At 36.4% G+C, this 19,208-nt stretch overlaps 1 protein-coding gene across 1 annotated transcript in view; it reads right to left on the bottom strand.

Moving 5' to 3' along the window:
• Window positions 1-19,208, bottom strand: part of EIPR1 (EARP complex and GARP complex interacting protein 1) — a 64,361-nt gene that overhangs the window by 30,554 nt on the left and 14,599 nt on the right. The window contains exon 3 of the mRNA XM_031061281.1: window positions 7,040-7,196. Coding sequence (XP_030917141.1) covers window positions 7,040-7,179 — 140 coding nt within the window. The 5' untranslated portion in view covers window positions 7,180-7,196. The remainder of the gene's footprint in view (window positions 1-7,039; window positions 7,197-19,208) is intronic.

Here is a 19,208-nt window from a genome sequence, read left to right as displayed (position 1 = left end):
GTGATTCAAAACACATGCCTAAGATGATCTAGGTTGCCTAGATCTGCATTCCTTCAGATCAGAAGAACAGAATGTTGAAGGTTTACACAGACCTAGCATAGATGTGCCCTCTAACACCTCTAATCCAGCAACTGCTAATTCTGGGGGAATTTGAGGTGAAGAGACTGCAAGAAGCAGCTGGGACTGTAACTGATGTGGTCCTCCTAATTTACCTCTCCATCCCCATTGCTGGAACCTGAACACTGGGATGGATGGACAGTGGGAGGCTGCAGGGCACCTCTTCAGGTCTCACAGACATTTTACCAAATAGATACATTTGATCACAAATGTGCAAGGGTCAATTCTTTCATCCAACAGGCATCCAAAAGACATTTCAACCCTGAATTTTTAACTACTATGTAAGCAAGTGTCAGCAGCAGCATTGCTACATCTATAGTCATCCCAGAATATTGTGCTGGAAAGAATTCTACCCTAAGGGATAAATATTCTAAATAATAAATTCTTAATGGGGCTTTGGAGAGCAAACTGGAGTCTGATACCAAGACAACAGGGGCACCTGTTCAGTTAGTTCCTCATGAACATTTAAATTTTTCCTGCATAACTGATTTTTTCACAGTTCTGCAACACTGTTTTTCTTTAACATTTCCCACTAACATTTTAAGCAATTCAGTAAGACTGAACATAAAACTATTAGAATAAATAGAATAGTAGTAGAATAAACAGAAGTATCTATTTCACCTGCAAAATCAGTTGAGGCAGACTTCAACGCTCACTTTTTTAGTGGTATGAATAGCTTAAATGACATTACAAACAGGAAGAAAACCCCTTTTAAAAACAGCTAAATTTTTGTTCAGTGGGGAAAAATCTCAACTAATTTAGCAGTAAAACTGGGGAATATGGTAAGAACAGAAACTAAACTATGTTCAAGTTGGGATGGAGAAGTAAAATAGTACTCTACAAACTCCTTTTTTTTAACTTGCAGAGTAACACAATTTCTGCACTATTTTCTGTATCATGATTTATGAATCCAAACTAAATAAAAACAGCTGCAAAGACCTCACAAAAACTAATTTTCATTCAAGCATATGGAATCTATTTAACTTATTAGAAGTTGTAAGTTAACTGAATACATATAGTAAGTTCACAAAAATGAACAAATAACTACTTTTCCCTTTAGTATTTGCTTCAGTGTCAGATTTCAGCTTGACTAAATTTCTTTACATGAGTAGAGTCAAATTCTGATTAAAAGCTAACATAATAAATAGGGCATATAATAAAAAGTTCTATTATTTCAGTATCCAATGAATCAATAACATTTATTCCCTAGAAAAATGATTACATTGAAGAGCTCTAAGTTTTAAAATTGTACCATACTAACCACTCAAAATTACCACAAACATTCAAGGGAATGAAAATGAGAAAATGAGTGTTCTAAATTCCTCTGCTGGTTTGAGACATATTTTAAATGTAAGAAAATGTAAGAAAGTCATCTAATGTTTGAACACTGAACATTTTATTTATATATAATAAATTATTTTATTTACAATAAAGACAAATCAAAGATTCAAGAGACCAAAATCCTGTTAAGAATTCAGGATCACATGGAATTATGAAGAGAACAGAGACACGAACACAGTTTACACTTTTACCATCTCAGAAAGGATCAAAATATAAAGGGCATTATCAGTACTTATAAGCAGCTGTTAAGATACATCCCCAGTGAAAGTAGTCACTTAGTAAGTTAGTCCAAAAAAACTGTCTCTATACTTACTGTAGTATCAGAAGTGGCCAATGGAATATGTGGAATGAACCAAGTGTGAAGAATTATTCTTAAATGCCGACAATTTCAGATAGCTCTGAAATTTTGTGCATCATGTGAAGATACAATTAATATCTGCTGGGCAGCTGTTACAACCCAGCCTCCCCCACCCCCCACTCAAAAATACAGAGTTCATTTTATACTCCAGAATATGCAAGTGACAGTCCTGACACTCTCAAAGAAACCTCTATACAAATATCAGAGGGAGCTCTGTCCCCACAATTATATTTCGGGTACTGGGACATACGAAGTGTTAAAATAAAATAAGATGAAAAAAACTTATGATTGCATTTATTACATCTTTGCTATAAAACATATCTAACTGGTACTGTACCACACATTCAAGACCATATGATCCTTCTAAAAGTATTGTTACTTTGGGTTTTATATTCATTAGGTACAGACTATTAAATTATTTTAGACTTCCTTTTTTTTTTTGAATGAAACTCTAAGGTAGAACTTTTACACATATATCCTGAAGCCTACAGAGGGGTTCTAGAGAAGAAGTAACATCACCAACATCATGACAGGAAAGAGAAGTGATACCTGAATAACACACGAAAATGTTACAGCTATTAAAAATATCGTTTTCAGTTTTGAGTTTCATATTCTCTTACTTCTTGGCTTTTTTACTTGAAAATGTTTTGAGATGGCTTGATTTTGTGAGCTTTTGGGTTTTTAAAAAGAAATTTAAAGGCCAAAAAAGTAAGTAAAACACTACTGGACTTCAGTCATCTGTCTTCAGGGCATCAATTATGAATGAGCCTAACTTTGATCAGGTGACTGTGTATATTAATGGAATGAACATGATGAAGCAATAAAATGTTATGTATTAAATTTCTACTCAAGTTGAAAGGACTATAAGAGCAAATTTTGTGTTCTGTAAAAAGCCAACCTTAATGAGGTTTATTTGTACTGTGTATGGCCAAGGAAGAGATGGTACTTCTCTGTACTCTATTTGGAGACCTTCAATGAAATGCTAAATAAAATCAAAGTATTTAAAATCTGTGGGAACAGCTCATTTATAATAGCTTTCTCCTTTGTGAATTCAAAGTTCTAATTTAATATTTTAGTGATAAACATCCTGGGACTCTTGAAACATCTGTGACTCTAAAGAATTTATAATTTCTCTTCCTCTCTACAGCCTCTTAGATATGGTAATATTTGCATGTTCATATCTAGGACTGAGTGGGATACACCAAAAAAAAAAATTCAACCTGAGCTAGCAGAGCAGCCTAATGAAGTAATCTATCATTATTGCTAACATATTCATCCCTTTCAAACAAATTTTTAGCAGCTCTTGTTTTCTACATAGAACATGAATTCTTCACTCCTCACCTTTCAGGCTTCTCAGAATTGAGTCTCTGCTTATATTGCCTCTGTAACCTCCATTAATTTTCCTTTTACAGCTGTATTTCACTGTTCATCTAACACTTTTCCCCTTATTTATTTTCATTTTATTCCACATTTACTCCATAGATCCCAATCCAACTTACTCCACTTGTTCCCCTCTCTTTTGAAGTACATAGCTTAGTACTGAACAGGATCCGCCCTATTTTATATCTGCCACCTTTGGAAAGCAGAAAGTAAGATGCTAAGCATTGAGAGGCAAGCAGGCTTCCAGCAGAATCAAGAGAAACTCCCTGCTGTGTTATGAATTCAAAATCTCACAGATTATATTTTCTCTTATGGCCTGTAATATCTTCTTTCTCCAAGGACTATCCTGTCAAGTCTACTACCAAAAGAGTCTGCAGTAAAAACAGAGAGAACTGGAGGTTACTGTTCTAAATACTAAAATACAAGTCTTCGGGATTTAACAGACAAGAGTTCTGGGGATTCCTCCAAGCTGCACTCAGAGGAATAAATCAAAATCCCACTGCTCTCCCATTTCCTTGGCCTCTCCTATGCAGACAGTACTTTGGACACAACTGCTTCTTGCAAGATATCCAGTGGCAAGTTCCTTTAGTTGAATCATATAACATTGCATAGACCAACATGCTCACTCTTACTCTGTATGAATACATACACTTATCTACAGAAGGAATTTATTGAAGAGACTTTTTTTCTTTTTAAACACACATTTCTGTGTGTATCTGGGGTTTTCCACACTGAAAGTAATTCACCCAGGATTTTTGCACTTGAAATCCTTCTGTTTTGGCTTACATGAGGAACAGCAGGCAGAGGATGAAAAAATCTTAGGCTAGAATCAAACAGAACAATTAACAGGCCTATTTGTTGGCCTAATTTAAGCATCTGTTTAATTTTCTGAACTCTCTTTATGCCATACAAGAGTTTGAGTAAAAATGCTGATGAGTCCCAAATTCAAAGCTTGGAGTCAGTAAACAATCTCAGATACTAAAAATGAAAGGTTATGCTTCATTTTTACACACTTAATTTTTAAACACTCATGCCATCCAGATAAAATGGAACTGTAGAAAACCAAATTTCTTTTTCACTTGCCTGTAATGTCTTGGACATTAGATTTTTGCCAAAGGTTTTGTCAAGACTAGAAAATTATTTCAATAGATCTTGAGTAGGAAGGGCACAGTGTTCTGTAACACACCAGCAAAGTTTAAGATTTTAGTCACAATCAATTGAAAACCCTCTTTTGGTCTTGGTTCACAAAAGAGAACTGGTATTAAACATGTCTCTGCTGGTTTTTAGCAAGAAATTTCAGATAAATTGGAGCACAAAATTCCATAAAGGAGATGAGATAAAGAGAAAAAAATGCAGAATCAGTTCTTAACATCAGTACAGAGTTGAACAAAACCAATGCCTGACATACCACGCCTAGAAAAAAATCCCCTCCTTGTGTTTCTTAGTGCATGATACTAGAAACAAAAATCTGTGAGGTAAATTTCAGCTACCAGGCTTACCTTGAAAAAAGCATGTTAAGGAAGGAAGCAGAACAGCGTAAACATGAGTAAAACTACAAGCAAATAAAGCCCTGAGGAGGGTGGTAGATGCTAGAATACATAACCAGTTGCATGTTGAAGATAGTTTTGCTTTTTTCCCCGATTTACAATCAAAACTCAATTACTTATGATCTGCAACCAGATCCATAAATCTCATGAAGCATCTCTGCAATAGATACCAAGACACACAAAAAATATCTAGCTACATGCTGCTATCTGGAGCCACTGTCACAAAGGTTGACACCAACATTACTGCTCCATCTCTAAACCGCACTGGCAACTCTGCCCACTCCTCCAGGCCCAGCATATAAAGATATGATAGAAGCCCAGTTTTTTATTTAATCTTTTTTAGCACGCATTCTGACTAATAATAGTCAAAATTAACTTCAAAAATGAAGCCTGTATCCAATCATTCATGCCTGTATTCACACTGCTCTACAGCATGCTGTGGATTAAAGTGCACGTGGTCACACTAAACTCAGATCCAGCATTCAGCCTGTGGTTTTCCAGGCAAAACATAAAGGGTATGTATGTTCTAATGGCAAGGCAAATGACAGATCCTTCTTACTGCAAGTATATGGTGTAAGACCCACCACTGATCTCATAGTGGTTGTGTACACCAGAACACTGGTCTTACATTGTGGTTTGAAAAGTGTTTACACTTTGCATTGAGGAAAATTGCTTTTCTGATTCCTATTTGGTTTCAACAGCAACCGAACCTTTACTGTCTAAGGGATTCATGTTTTTCTAAACACTTAAGTAGTGTAATACAAAGAATATTTACCTTGCTATTTGCAGCCAACACACCACTCATTGGGGTGTGGCCTTTATGTGACACATTTAGCACAAAAGGCCTGATTTACTCATTTAGGAGTTGTGTCCAATATGAGCAAGACAAGAATAATAAAGTCTGCTCTAAAGCAAGATCCTCTAACTCAGCTGTGCTCTCCTGAAATGATTTGAGGAGTACTAAAGCCAAGTATTCTCTTTACACCTTTTATCTCTCTGTAAAACTGAATATTTTCAAATCTCTATGCATATATATAGACATGCACATAGGTAAAGGGTATTAAATAGCAGTAGATATTTGTAAGCACTAAGTACTGAACAAAATCAGATAGCAAATGACTGAAAACTGCTCATGAGCTTGTTATCAGCTGTTATTAGAGCAAAAAACAAATTCTGGGCATTCATATAATTCACATCCTGACAAAAAGCAGTTATATGCCTCCTCTTCCTCCTTTAGTGATCTGGCTACCACACAAAGTTCTGGCATTCCAGCATCAGATAGAAACTGATTATGGAAAATTAAAAGACAAAAAGCACAAAGCTTAAAAGATTAAAACAAACAACAAAACCTCCCCAATTTAGGAGGGAATATTAATTATCAAAAGGTGTCCACAATAAAAAGTGAAATTAAATAATAAAATAATTACAAGGAGGAGTACTCATATTAAAATATATAGCAAAGAATTAAAGGATGCTACTGTGAAGAAATTTAACACTCAGAAAACCTGTATCTTAGAAAAAAAGTAATCTATACATTTTGAACACACTAATATGTCTTATCTTTTCAAGACCTGCCTTATAAATAGAATCTCCAATTTACCCTTTTTCTTTGGTTAAAATTTAATCTGCAAGGCTCAAACTAGACATCTGTGGCTAGAAATGGATGCTTCCAACTTATTATATGTCCTGCATCTGGTCAGGAAGCAGCGGGAACATGCCATATACCCACATCCATAAAGCACCAAACTTGCAAATACATAATGGACAAATTTAACTTCTTCTTAAATAACAGAAAGGGAAACAAACTTCTGTAATAATCTCTGCTGTATTGCAGCTCTCCTTGTCTTGACTTATACAACAGACAAAGAGTAGTTACACAGGCATCATGTAACATAATGAATTCGTATCTTTATGAAACAATAAATTACTCACACTAAATCAGTTGAGTGAAGACTAAAAAAGAAAAAATTGCATGCAACATCAAATTTATATTCCATAAGATTCAAATTCTAAGTATTATACCTTTGTGCAACAAAGGCTTTAGATGGGGGCAGGTGGGGAAAAACACATTCGAGCAGTACACAGGCTGCTACTCCATATGTGTTTGCAGGACTTTAATATATGTTTTTAATCTATGAAACATCTGGGACTAAAAATCCAATTTATACTTTTTTTTAAAGATGGAATACTTTTAAGGTGCATAGCATAGTTTCTTCAATATAAATCTGCACAAAACTAACAGCATGGGTCTATCCTTTAGGCTTTTTCTAGAAGTATAAAATATGCAGAATCCTACCAGGCCATATTGCCATGGGCTGTGTTGTCAAGGTGACAGAGTAGCTCCAGCGTTTGAGTGTTGCTTGATGAATCATCAGGGGATTCATGACTGCCTGATTCCAATTCCTTCGGCATCCTCCAAACAGCAGCACATGTCATGACTTTAGTGTCTGAAGCTAAGCAACAGAGAATAATGTCAACAGATCATTGTATGGGAGATGCATTTTGTACACACTGCACCAACATTTACACAAATCTATAGGCAATGCACATCTGCTGTTTGAAATATTTAAAAATCTTATACCAAGATGAATTCAAAGAATGCAGAACATGGCTACAGACACAGACCTCAAGTCAGCAGTCAAGGTGCTGCAGAACTCATAATTAGCATGTAGTTGACATATGTCTTCCTGAACAAAAGCAAAATTAGGTGCTCATGAAAACTCTTTGGGATGCATGTTTTCCAAGTTTCATTTCCCATACTGATGTTAATGAATATGACAAGTTACATTGCTTGATTCCTTAACAGTAAAGATACAGACATCATTTAAACACTTCTAACAGCTATCTCCAGTTTAATCCAGAGCATTATCTCATATCCTTTACTATCAGCAACTGTTTATTGCAAAATTAGGTTTCCCAAGTAAGTATATGTCTCTAATCCCAGCAAATAAAAATGGCTTCCAAAAGAAAAACTGAACTTTCATGCATATAGCAAAGCATTACAATGTATGAAGAACAAGGCAACTGTAGATTGAGGAGAAAATACCATATGGTCTGTGCACATATGGCAGTGCCCATCACCCAGTACAGCAATTTGTAGCAGCGCAGAATGGGAGGAGACCAGAGCAGCAGTGCGTATGTTCACACTGTTCCAGCCGCTGGTCCAGGGTTCCATGAGGATGAACGGGTCGATGCGATCCACTCCAGTGGGAACAAAGGAACCAGCCACGGCCATGGTGAGCACAAGCAGGGGGAGCGACTGCTGGCTGCAGGATGAGCTACATGAGAAGTCCAGAGGATATGTAGCAATGAATCTTCTCTTCTGAGGTCATTTTACAGGCCTCTATCTCCAAGTACATTTTAGCTGATTTTAGTCAAGAGCGTCTGATTACAGAGCCATGAGCTAACACGACCAACTTCATCAGTGGAAAGGAAAGTGGCAGCAGCTGCATGTAATGGGAGTGTTTTCAAGAGGAAGCAAGGACACTGAAAAGGTCTTCTCAGGCTAAAATGATACTAACAGAGGAAAAAACCATGTATTATAAAGGTCACCAATCTGGATATTCTATATGGAAAAAGAGGCAGACGAACAACACAGAATAGGATAAAAAGTAACTGATACATAGTAAGTCCTGAGTACAAGAATGAAGAAATGTTTAAAATGCAGTCATATGAAAATTAAAAAAAAAAAACCTGGAGGAAAAAAAAGACCATTTCTGCAACAGGAAACAGGGATAGGAGGAAGACTTTATATGAATTCAGAACACACAATCACTGGATATTTGATAGATTGTGCTGAGCACAAATTGTATGTATGATGCACATAACTGTTCTACAGTGATTTGGATATACAAGTTGAATACAGTAAAAAGAGACCATACATCTCAAGATGATAGAAAATCCCTTATTTATTAACACTTAATTGAACTTTTGCTAATTGTAGAGCATGCTAACTAAACAGCTATTTCTGAATCATTCCAGGCAAATTGTTTACTCTAGATCCACATGCCACTGAGGAAGAGAAGAAAGCAGCAGTAGATGGCTACCTTTCCTAGGCAAAGGGCAAACTAACACACGGGGCGCTTTGTACACCATGCAAGTAATAAATAATTTAAAGTGCAACATAGCTAAAGAAGGGGAGACTTATCAAACGTTTCACTTCAATGTGACAGACCAGTAATGAACAGCTTCTGGTAGACTATAACTACTAAAAGGTCTGTACCATGCATATAAAGCATTAGCTTTTCCACTATTATCAAGATCATGGCAGAGAACCACAAAAGCAAATCATGGAAAACAAACTACACGCTCCTCAAGCCATCCTTCCGCTCCAGCACAGCACTGCGAGTCTTAAGAGAACTTTAAAATGTCACAAAGAAACTTAATATTTAGGAAACAGATAAAAAAAAAAAAAAAGTAGTCTGCACAAAAACCACTTTTCAATACACTGATAGGTCCTATCTTCCCCAAGAATTACCTAATAAATATTACCTTTTGCTTTTTAGTTGAAATTTAACTTACAAGGTTTCAACTAGTAATCAGTGGTGAGCCCAGTTCTTTAAACTTACGGTACAATCTATGACATAATTAAAAATGAAGAATCAGCTATCACTTCTATAGTAGTTTTGGGATGGAGGGGTGTAGTTTGGGTTTGCTTGGTTTGGAGGGTTTTTTTTTAATGTTTTTGGGGTGGTTTTTTGTTGCTGTATTTTACAAGCTAGCTAACAAACAAATTTTTATGCAGCCAGATTTTTAAAAGGATAGAGACTGATTTTAAGTATTGTTCACTTTTGATAAATTTAAAATTACTTCTACTAGAATATATGTAAATATAATGAGATTATGAAGGCCATCTTACATAGCAGGTGTCTGAATACAGAAACCAAAGGGGCCCTTTCCATGGGCCCCTTTCTTTTCTCATGTGTGACATGTACAGCAATATCCAACATTGATGTTTCATTATCCTGGTACAGTTTCAATTCAGATTTCTCATTTCATTTATAAAAATCTGCTGTTGTTCCACTTTTCTTAAAATTCTGTGATAATTGTGAAGCTGCCCGTAAAACTTGCATGATCACCTCCTACGCCATGTTTTTTCTGAAAAGTTACAGCAGACCACATTCTTATGGTTTCAACTTTTCTTGCTAGTAGATGGCTAGGTGGTCCCAAAATTATTTCAAACTGTGGTTGGTAAAATATGGAGCAAATGCATTAACATTTCAATGCCCTGCATCTGTTCAAGAAGCAGTGAGAACATGTCATATACACATACCCATAAAGCACCAAACTTGTAATGGACAAATTTAGCTTTCTTCTGAATACCAGAAAAGAAAAGGAAACAAATCCCTGTAATAAACTCTGTAGTACTGAGCTCTCTTTCTCGTAAGCAAGAGAAATGAGTAATTACACAGGCACCATATAATATGAATTCTCATCCTTAACAAACAATAAATTACTTCCACATAGGCCAAATCAGTTGAGGGAAGACTGAAAATCAAAGACTGAAGTGCAACATCAAATTTATATTCCATAAAGAGATTGAAATTGCAAGTATTGCTGCTTTGTGCAGTAAAGGTTTTAGATGGAGGAAGGTGGGGAAAAACATTTTCAAGACATCTTTCCTCTAACTACAGCACCACAATCCTAAAGACAGCCTTGAAATGGTATTTTAGCTTCTTCAAACTGGAGTATTAGCTCCTTGCACAATCAGATTTCCAGACTGAAAACCCTAAAATAACTAAACAAGCATCATTTTGAAGACTGAAGGAGGCCAAAGCATGAGTGTATATGTATGTGTGTATATATATATAGAGAGAGAGAGAAAAATCCCCCAGAAAATTGAGGGGATTCAGGCTCCTATAACACTTTGGTGGTTTGAAAACTGAAGTACAGGTTGGCGCAGAATTTCATATGCAGAATTTTGTGCAGTTCCATGCCTGTTTTACTTCACTGGGACTAGTGGTGAAAGATAAATTACATTGCACGTCAGAAAGGGATAACACTGAAAGCCAACAAGCACAAAACTTCGACATTCAGCACATACATTATCTTCTGCCTTCAGCTGGGTTTGATGATGCTCAGGAAAGTGACACACCCCTTTCCAGCTGCTGAATGTTTACCAAATTGAACAACACTGTCTGTGCATTGTAAATATTCTAATTTTAAACTTTGGAGAAATTCTGGAATTAGATACATGGCTGAAATCTGTAGAACAAAGACTTGTATTCAGAGCACTACTAACTTCTCCTTGGACAGTTCTGACACTTTGTTAATTCCCAGATGTGTGAAACCAAAATGGAATTTCCAGAGCCAGAGAATTTTAGATATGGCTGGCCTTAAGGAAGACTTAAGTTACTTTTATATAAGGAACTTACTTTAAAATATACCATTTTCTCTCTTGTAAAAGAGAGGGCAAATCTAAGTGCTGAGTGAAAGTGTCATTCTTCCGGTAGATGAAGTGGAGTTTCTTCTGAGTCACAATTCCTCTTAATAGAATAACCACTAGCTACAAACCTACAAACACAAAATCCACAAACACAAACAGGAATTCTCACTACATTGAAATCTAAGTCCCACAACAAGCTTCCCATGGCCACATGAAAAGCTCACTAACAGTATACAGTATTTGTGACATTATCCATATAGCCTTATTTCCCAAGTGATCATATGAAAATTTAAAAATCCAGTGTTAGTAGGTAATTTCACTACACCTCTGTAGTGTCATTGCTTATCTAGAATGCCTACAGGCAAAAAGAAACTCCAGGTTTTCCCATCTTTTACTATTTTCACATCACATTACTGCACATATGCATACAAAATGACAATGTTTTTATCTACCAGCTCTCACATTACCTCTTTAAAATGCTAAAAGACAAGTATGAAACTAATATTTAAATGGCAATGCCAGTTATTCTGTAAAAGAAAGACAAACAAGGTAAAAACATGGTGTCTCTATGTCATGCATCTATGCCTTCCTTTAGCTGAAAATCATTTTTTGCATCCCTGCTTCATATTGAAACAAGAATTTTTATTTATGTCAGAGCACCAATGCAGAAGAGAACAGATAAGGTTGTGTTGAAGTTTTATCACTGAGTATATTAAGAAAAATGTTACAAGGTTTACTAAGCACTACTGAACTTTCATAGAGAGTAAGTCAAAGGTTTGAAGAAGGATGTCCCACTGTATTCCTCATGCATTGTTCACATTAAATGATCCAGAAATGAGACAATGAACTATTGAATCTTTGTCATATTTATTCATCCTCATTCAAGAGGGGGAAATATTTGCTCCTTCTCATCCCTTATCAAATTCATCACACATCTTCAGTGTATCTTTTGCTAGGTACAGCTAAGGATGGAGCTAAATGTACTTGCTCCAACTGCAACAACCCTCTGTTAAGCACCATTTCCCCAAGTCCACCAATATTATCTCCTGAGCAGAGGATAGTATCTGCTAGAGTGACTGCACATAGTTTCATCTACCTAGTTCTGTTGAAAAGATCCAGGCTTACAAACAAGCAAAACAGAATTTAAGGAATAAACAAGTAATCCCATACTTCAACAGCACTGAATTAGGAAGCAACTACACATTAAACTGGTAGCAATAGGGGTACAGTAATCAAATGTAAGAAATAAACTTTGCTGAGTTCAAACTTCGTTGAGTTCAGCCAAAGCCTAAGAGATAATCATGGCTGTAGAACATGAGGCCATCGTTGGTGCCTACTTTACAAGTTGAGCAAGCGAGAAAACCCTCTACATGAAGAGTGTGCAATTCGCAAAGGGTCACAACATGGTCAGTTCATACCAATTTTCCCTGCAGTACCAAAAAGACTTCTCAATGAGAAGTCCTTTTGGTACTGCTAACTAATGACAATTTTTAGCTTTATACTACCAGCTGGTTCCAGCACAGAAAAAAAAGCAAAAGCTGTAGATTGGTGGGACATCCCATTTACCTTCATCCAAACACTGTCTTCCCTTGGAGAACTGCTCCAACTTAAATTAAGAGTGAGAAATAAGTCTGGGGGAAAATACCTGCCTGAAATTTAAAAATAACAAGAAGTTACTGACCAGAGTTCAGAAAGAAACACTGTAAGGTTAACTACAGGGAGCTGTTACTCCTTGATAAAGTTCCTTCGCGCACAACAAATCAATTCATGGCACTGCTGCTGCTGCTGAACACAGTAGCCAGCAGACATCCCTTAAAAACAACACAATCGTTTCTGTACTAGATGCAAAAATAAAAATCTATGGATATAAGAACACTTGCTGTTGTAGAAAATTAGTATTTTTTTATGAACTAGTAGTTTTTAAAGCTAGAAAGGATGGCCTGTGTACTTCAGATCGCTCTTGATTTCGCATCAGCAGTTCCTACAGTTGAAGACTTGCAGAATGAAAGAAGTGAGCTCTGGCACATTTCCAGACTTAGACAGACAAACTTAAAATTTTAAGTAATTCAGAATTCTTATAAGGATTCCTTCAGAAAAGGAATCCTTATAAGAAAACTGCAAAACTACAAAGAACACAACTGAACATCAGATACAATAAAATCTGTTTATACAGTCTTCTTAATTTATTCCCTTTAATAAAAAAGTTTTTAAAAGGACTTAACATGCAACCTCAGTAAACATACTAAGAAAATCAATTGATATCCAACCACTGATGCAGTAAATCAGAAGAGCCAAACAAGAAATACACAGTCTGATTTGTCCCCAAGACAAACCAAGAAAATCCCCAACAAAACAAAAGGCAAAAACCGCACCTGAAACTACTTTAGAGAGACTTTCATCAAATGTTACTAAAATAAATATGAAATACAAAAGATTCAAATAATATATGGAATATAAAAACCAAACCCTCAATGGAAGTGTGGATACGAATCAATATTCTGAAGTTTCAGCAAATGAGGACTGAGTACATTCAGAAACACACCAAATCTGTTCTCCTTCCTGTTTCAGGTGTGGACAGATGCACATTTAGGACTTACTAAAAAGTCAGTATTATCCTTCACCCATGTTCACTCCCAGAAGCTGTTTCTGCAAATGGGAAGCTACTACCTTTTGAAGTAAATACAGATATTAGAAAAAAATAAAGGAGAAACTTATTTTAAGAGGATTAATTAAAAATAATCTTTATTATTTCACAACAAAGTTTAAAAGAGTATTTTAAGAAGTTAGCACCCCTCTTAAGCAAAGTGTTAAGTGGATACTACTACAATATAAAAGTACAAGAAAAGAGTTCAATGGACATTTACAAACACTACCACCTGCCCCTCCCACCCCTCCACTCTTATCCAACATATTCAAGTGGATCTTAATCCCAATTATACAGGTCCACACTGGACAACGTTACAGTTCACTATTACTCAATCATCCACCTTTCATGCTTCTGGCATCACTTGCTGAATAAAGCCCACCATGCCGCTGCAGTCCTGACCGGCCAGAAGCTTCCAGCAAATCAGATATAGGTCCTTCATAGCCATATCATTTTACATACCACTTTAATCTTTACGTTCAATCATTCTTTATGGTCTTTCTTAATGAAAAACATCATCTATCACCCTTGATTGTTCTTCCTCCTCTCAAAATTCAAGTCAATTATTGCTAGCCTCCCAGTCTCTTTCTGAATAATTCTAGAAGACATTTTCTATGTACATCAGTAATTTAGTATTTTCAAGTTAATTCCTGATCACCAATAGCTATACACACCTGACTGCACTATCTACAGGAACAGTATTTTCATATTACTTTTTGCTGTCACTCTACTTCATTCCCCTGTGTTTAACCTTGAAACCTGAATGACAGTGCTTCCTACATCACTGCCTGCAGACATTTACAGTAAAGCTGGAGGAGCTGAAGTATCAGTGCCTGACAGGGTTTGCTCTTTGATCAGCTCAGGTGGTGCAAAGCCAGCTGTCTGCAGTTATTCTGTTGCCCAGGGAACAACAACTGAAGTGTGTACTTCCTAAATCTGCACAGGAGGCCCTTCTGCAGCATTGCCACAGCAGCTCGTGCTGTGCAAGGCTGAAGTGGTGAAGCTGCTATAGCTACAGCCCAGCTGGTGCCCATTAGTGCTCTCAGTATGACAGGAACAAGCAGCTAGTGCTAAGAACCCTCCTCCCTTCCACTGACAAACAGTTAGCACTCTTTCTTATCAATCAATGCGAACATGCTTCTTCAAGTTTAATAAAATTAAGAAATAAGAACAAAATTACTCAGGTATGCATATTTTATTAAAAAAAATAATACTCCTTTCAGCATTTTTAATCAATTAATAAAAAAAACCAACTGTATTCTGTTTATTCAACATCATGTCCTTCACAAGCAAAAAAAGAGGTGGAAAACAGACCATTTGTTTTCTGGGTTAGTAACTTCATCTTTTGTTCTAAAAGCCTGTGCAGTCCTTGATTTTACATTTTTTCTGAAATACAGAGGGTGAGATACATGTAGGAATAATGAGCCACAAGGAGTTTAATTTTTCTTTCCATTATTTAAATGCACTTTTTAGCTACCAAAAACCAGACATTGATTTTCAAAAAAACCCACCAAACAAAACAAAACAAACCCACAAAACATGGAAACACAGCAGCTCACTCTTTATCCTAACAGTAATATGTTTGCATATAAACAACTACTAGCTAGATACATTATTTTGAGATACACTCAGTTTTCTGTTCATTAGGACAGTTACAAGTGCTACAATAAGAAAGGTATTTTTACTAATACGAGAGTAAGTTGTGGTTGGGATTTTTCTTAGTTCAAGGTATCAACAAGTAGCACATCCAAAAAGTCCAAAGAAAAAGACTAAATATTGCCCTACTCTAATCAGTAGTTTTCTCAACTTGGGGCATTCAAACAATACATCATGTTGTTAGTTGGCTGCTAAGAACTATGCAGTTCTCATCTGTTTACACCTCAGAAACACTCACAGGAGAAAAACTCCATGGCATTTTTTTATTGAACTCAAGTGGAGAAAGATATATAGCTCCTTCCCAAAAGGCTTATAATGTAATTATGGCTTCATAAAGGCTTCATAAAGTAATTATGAAAACATAACCAAATAGAAACAAACCCAGAAATACCTTGGCAGTCAAACCTTCAGCTCAGGGATGGGATAGAATTCCTTTGACCAAGTACCCCTTATGTTTATGTCAAATACAGAGTCCTACTGGTGTGTACAATCTCAATGGGATTGGAAGTATGGATCTTTAGGAGGGATGGATCAGGAAGGTGAGAGGGGATAATCACCCTTTTTAAACATCAGCAACTAGAGTGCATGGAGCTCCCAGCTCAAATAAGAGATTATGGTTTAGGATTAGAATGTAGACCAAAGTGGCAAAACGCAGCTGGTGTCTGCTAGAAGGATGAAACAAAGGATAACACCATCTTCTGACAATGAGAAGGAGTTTCCTTTGTCCTTGTGTAGGACTTTAATAAGCTCAGTGTCTAGCAGACAGGTCTTTGCTATCCTCAGGATTGAGGGATCCCAGGCTGCCAAGACCAGTAGAAAAGTCAAGTTCGGGAATATTTAAAGAAATTGGATCCTAGTAATGCATCCACAAGAACTGAGGAATGGCCAATATATTTATAAGGCCAGTTTCAATTAACTTGGAAAGGTCATGGTGCTGGAGAGAGGTTCCTAAGGACTTCGAGAAAGTAAATGGCATTCCTATATTTAAGATGGGCAAGAAGCATCTACACACTAGTCAGTCTTTCCTTAGTCCCCAGGAAGGTGACAGACCAAGAGAATCTGAAAAACATTTCTAAACATGAGGTGACTGGAACTACTCAATACAGATTTATGAAGGACATGTCAGACCTCATGTCTGACAAATATCATTGCATTCTGCAGTGAAAATTAAATTTAAAACAGGCTTGGTAAAAATGGGGAAAGCAGTTGATGTTTTTTACCTTTAACAAACCTTTGGCCCATAACATCCTCACAGACAAACTGAACAGGAGGGTTGGGTTCAAAACTGATTGAACTGTAATTCTCAGAGGGTTGTGGTCAGTGGCATAAAAGTCATCTGGAGCCAGTCACTACTGGTATGTCTCAGGAGCTGGCAGTGTCGCCAGCACTGTTCAGCATCTTCATTAATGACCTCAGGGAACATCAGAGGGACAGAAACAGGCTGGTAAGCAAACCAACAGGTACCTCAAAGTTCAACAATGCTCTGCAGAAAGGGCCCTGAAGGTCATGGTGACAGCAATTTGAGCATAAAGAACAGTGGAGAAGTGCTGTTAGTCTACTAGATGGCATGTGCAGCCACAGTGGATATCATAAAATTATGCTGAGCTGCAAAACAGTCTTCACAATATCAAAAAAGACAAAAATATTAACCTCAAATTCTCATACTTCCTGTAGTTGTCACTCAAATTGCTGCAGTAGCAGAAATGTCCTAAGTTTTATGTCTAATGGCCAGAAACATTGATGCTTGCTTGATGACACACACAGAAAAAAAACCTACCCCATACAACCAAAAGAATTAATGCTGCCAACTATCACCTAGAAGCAGGAGAAAAATCTCAAACTAAAATAGTTCTCAAAACATTTTAACATGGCTTCATAAGAGGATATGCAGATAATAGAATATGCTACAGAACTGATGTCATCATATAACTACAATAACTCAAGATTTGCTACTTTATAAAAAATTAATCATTTTTATAACTATTTAAGATATTGCTAGCACTTGAATCGTGATGTTGGTAAGTCAGCAAGAGGGGAAAAAAAAAGATGAAATAAGAAAAAATCTTAATCATTCTCTTAAGGGTATGAAGGAAGAGATACTTCCTTGGCCTCTCCAGCTTTCCAAGAAGGATAGGATAATGGAAAATGAAAGCAGGCTATCTTTCCATGGTAGAAAGAACGTCTCAAAACATGGAATGCAAAAAAAGTGAGGTTGCAAAATGTCTTAACATTTACTGGAAGGAACTTGCAGAGTATACTTGGCTTCACCTGCATTATTTGGGAATATCTCAGAAGTCTAATGCAAAACTAGTCTAATACAGAGAAAAGCAAGCCTTTAACTTTCACTTGCGCAACGAAATTGTTGCACAAAGATGCCTATACACAAACTGTAAGAATTTACATGTTTCTGCAAAATGTTATTTACTGTAACAATAGCATTGACTGGACATGGCAAAAGAACACATTCTCTTGCAGTCTTCTATATTAGTTAATACCAATATTTGAAAATAGAGTTTAAAAACTATTTTGAATTAGAGACAGAAAAACACTTCTTTTGTTCTAAGCGAAAAAATAATTTAAAAAGGGGAAGAGAATTAAACGTTCTAATAGTGAAAGAGAGAGCAGTCTGATAATTCAAGAGATTATCCCTCAATGACAGCACTAATTCAGAAGCATTTTATCCACTTTCTGCATTTAAAGCACTCTTTTCAATATCATGACCATTCTGTTATACTTGAATTTCTGTCATTTTCTCTCCTCCCTCTTCTGACATTCATTTTCTTTTGCTTCATACAAAAAATGTTGCAATTATCCTGATAATCACTGTCAAATAAAGATGAGATTCTAAATCAAGGGATAAGAAGGATCTGTGCTTCAAGTTAAGTGTATTATACATGGTCCACGGTCCCCCAGCTCTCATACTTTTCACTGTGCATCTGCTCTTGCACACTGGCTCAATGCACATCTATGCACAGAGGCCTTCAAATTTGAACAGAATTAACATGCAACAATTTCTAAAGCTGTTCATCACTTGTGTAGCATTTTTTCATCACGTGATCAGACAGGCAACCATTTAATTTAAAACCTTACTGCAAACTACTTGTAAAGAAACACTCAAATTACTTACAACAGCTAGAATTCCTAGGAAAAAAACATTAAAAGAACATTAGGAACACCAAGGACATTTATTTCTTCATTTAAACTATGGGAATAAATCTTCTGTACATCCTACCACTACTGCTGAGAAGAGGGAATATTTAAAGACACATTCCACTTCTGTGCCCATTTTAATGGCTGTAGCATATCCCATGGCTGTACCAATGATTTTCCTACACGGAGTGCTTTCATTACAGCAAGGCAGAAGTGTCACCTGCTGTCTTCAATACTAAGCAGATGAAGCATCACCAGCAGCATTATTTCCAGTATCCTTACTGATCAATTTTCTCTGCAGAAAGTTTTTTTTAATACATGAGTTCACTGTAAGTGCAATGCACCAGACAGCCTCAACATAACTCAATGTAGATTTATTGTTTTGAAATAATGGATTTTAAAGGCAAACTATTTTCAACAAAATTAAATACCAGTTTTGTGTTTGTATGCTCTGAATCCAGAAATGCAAGATATTTGTATGAAGTCTTCATAACCACTGCACCAGGGCACCTATCTTTTTTGAAAAAATCCAAGTGAAAACCAGGATGTGCGCACACACATGCCTGCCTGCATGTGGAAACTTGAAGGTAACAGCTTTGTCCAGTCTCACTTCCTTTTGCCCTCTGGTGG

The sequence above is a fragment of the Geospiza fortis genome, unplaced genomic scaffold, assembly GCF_000277835.1.
Source record: "Geospiza fortis unplaced genomic scaffold, GeoFor_1.0 scaffold139, whole genome shotgun sequence".
NCBI lineage: Eukaryota > Metazoa > Chordata > Aves > Passeriformes > Thraupidae > Geospiza > Geospiza fortis.
Note: the sequence above shows the minus strand (reverse complement) of the source record. Positions and strands in the feature narration are given on the sequence as shown.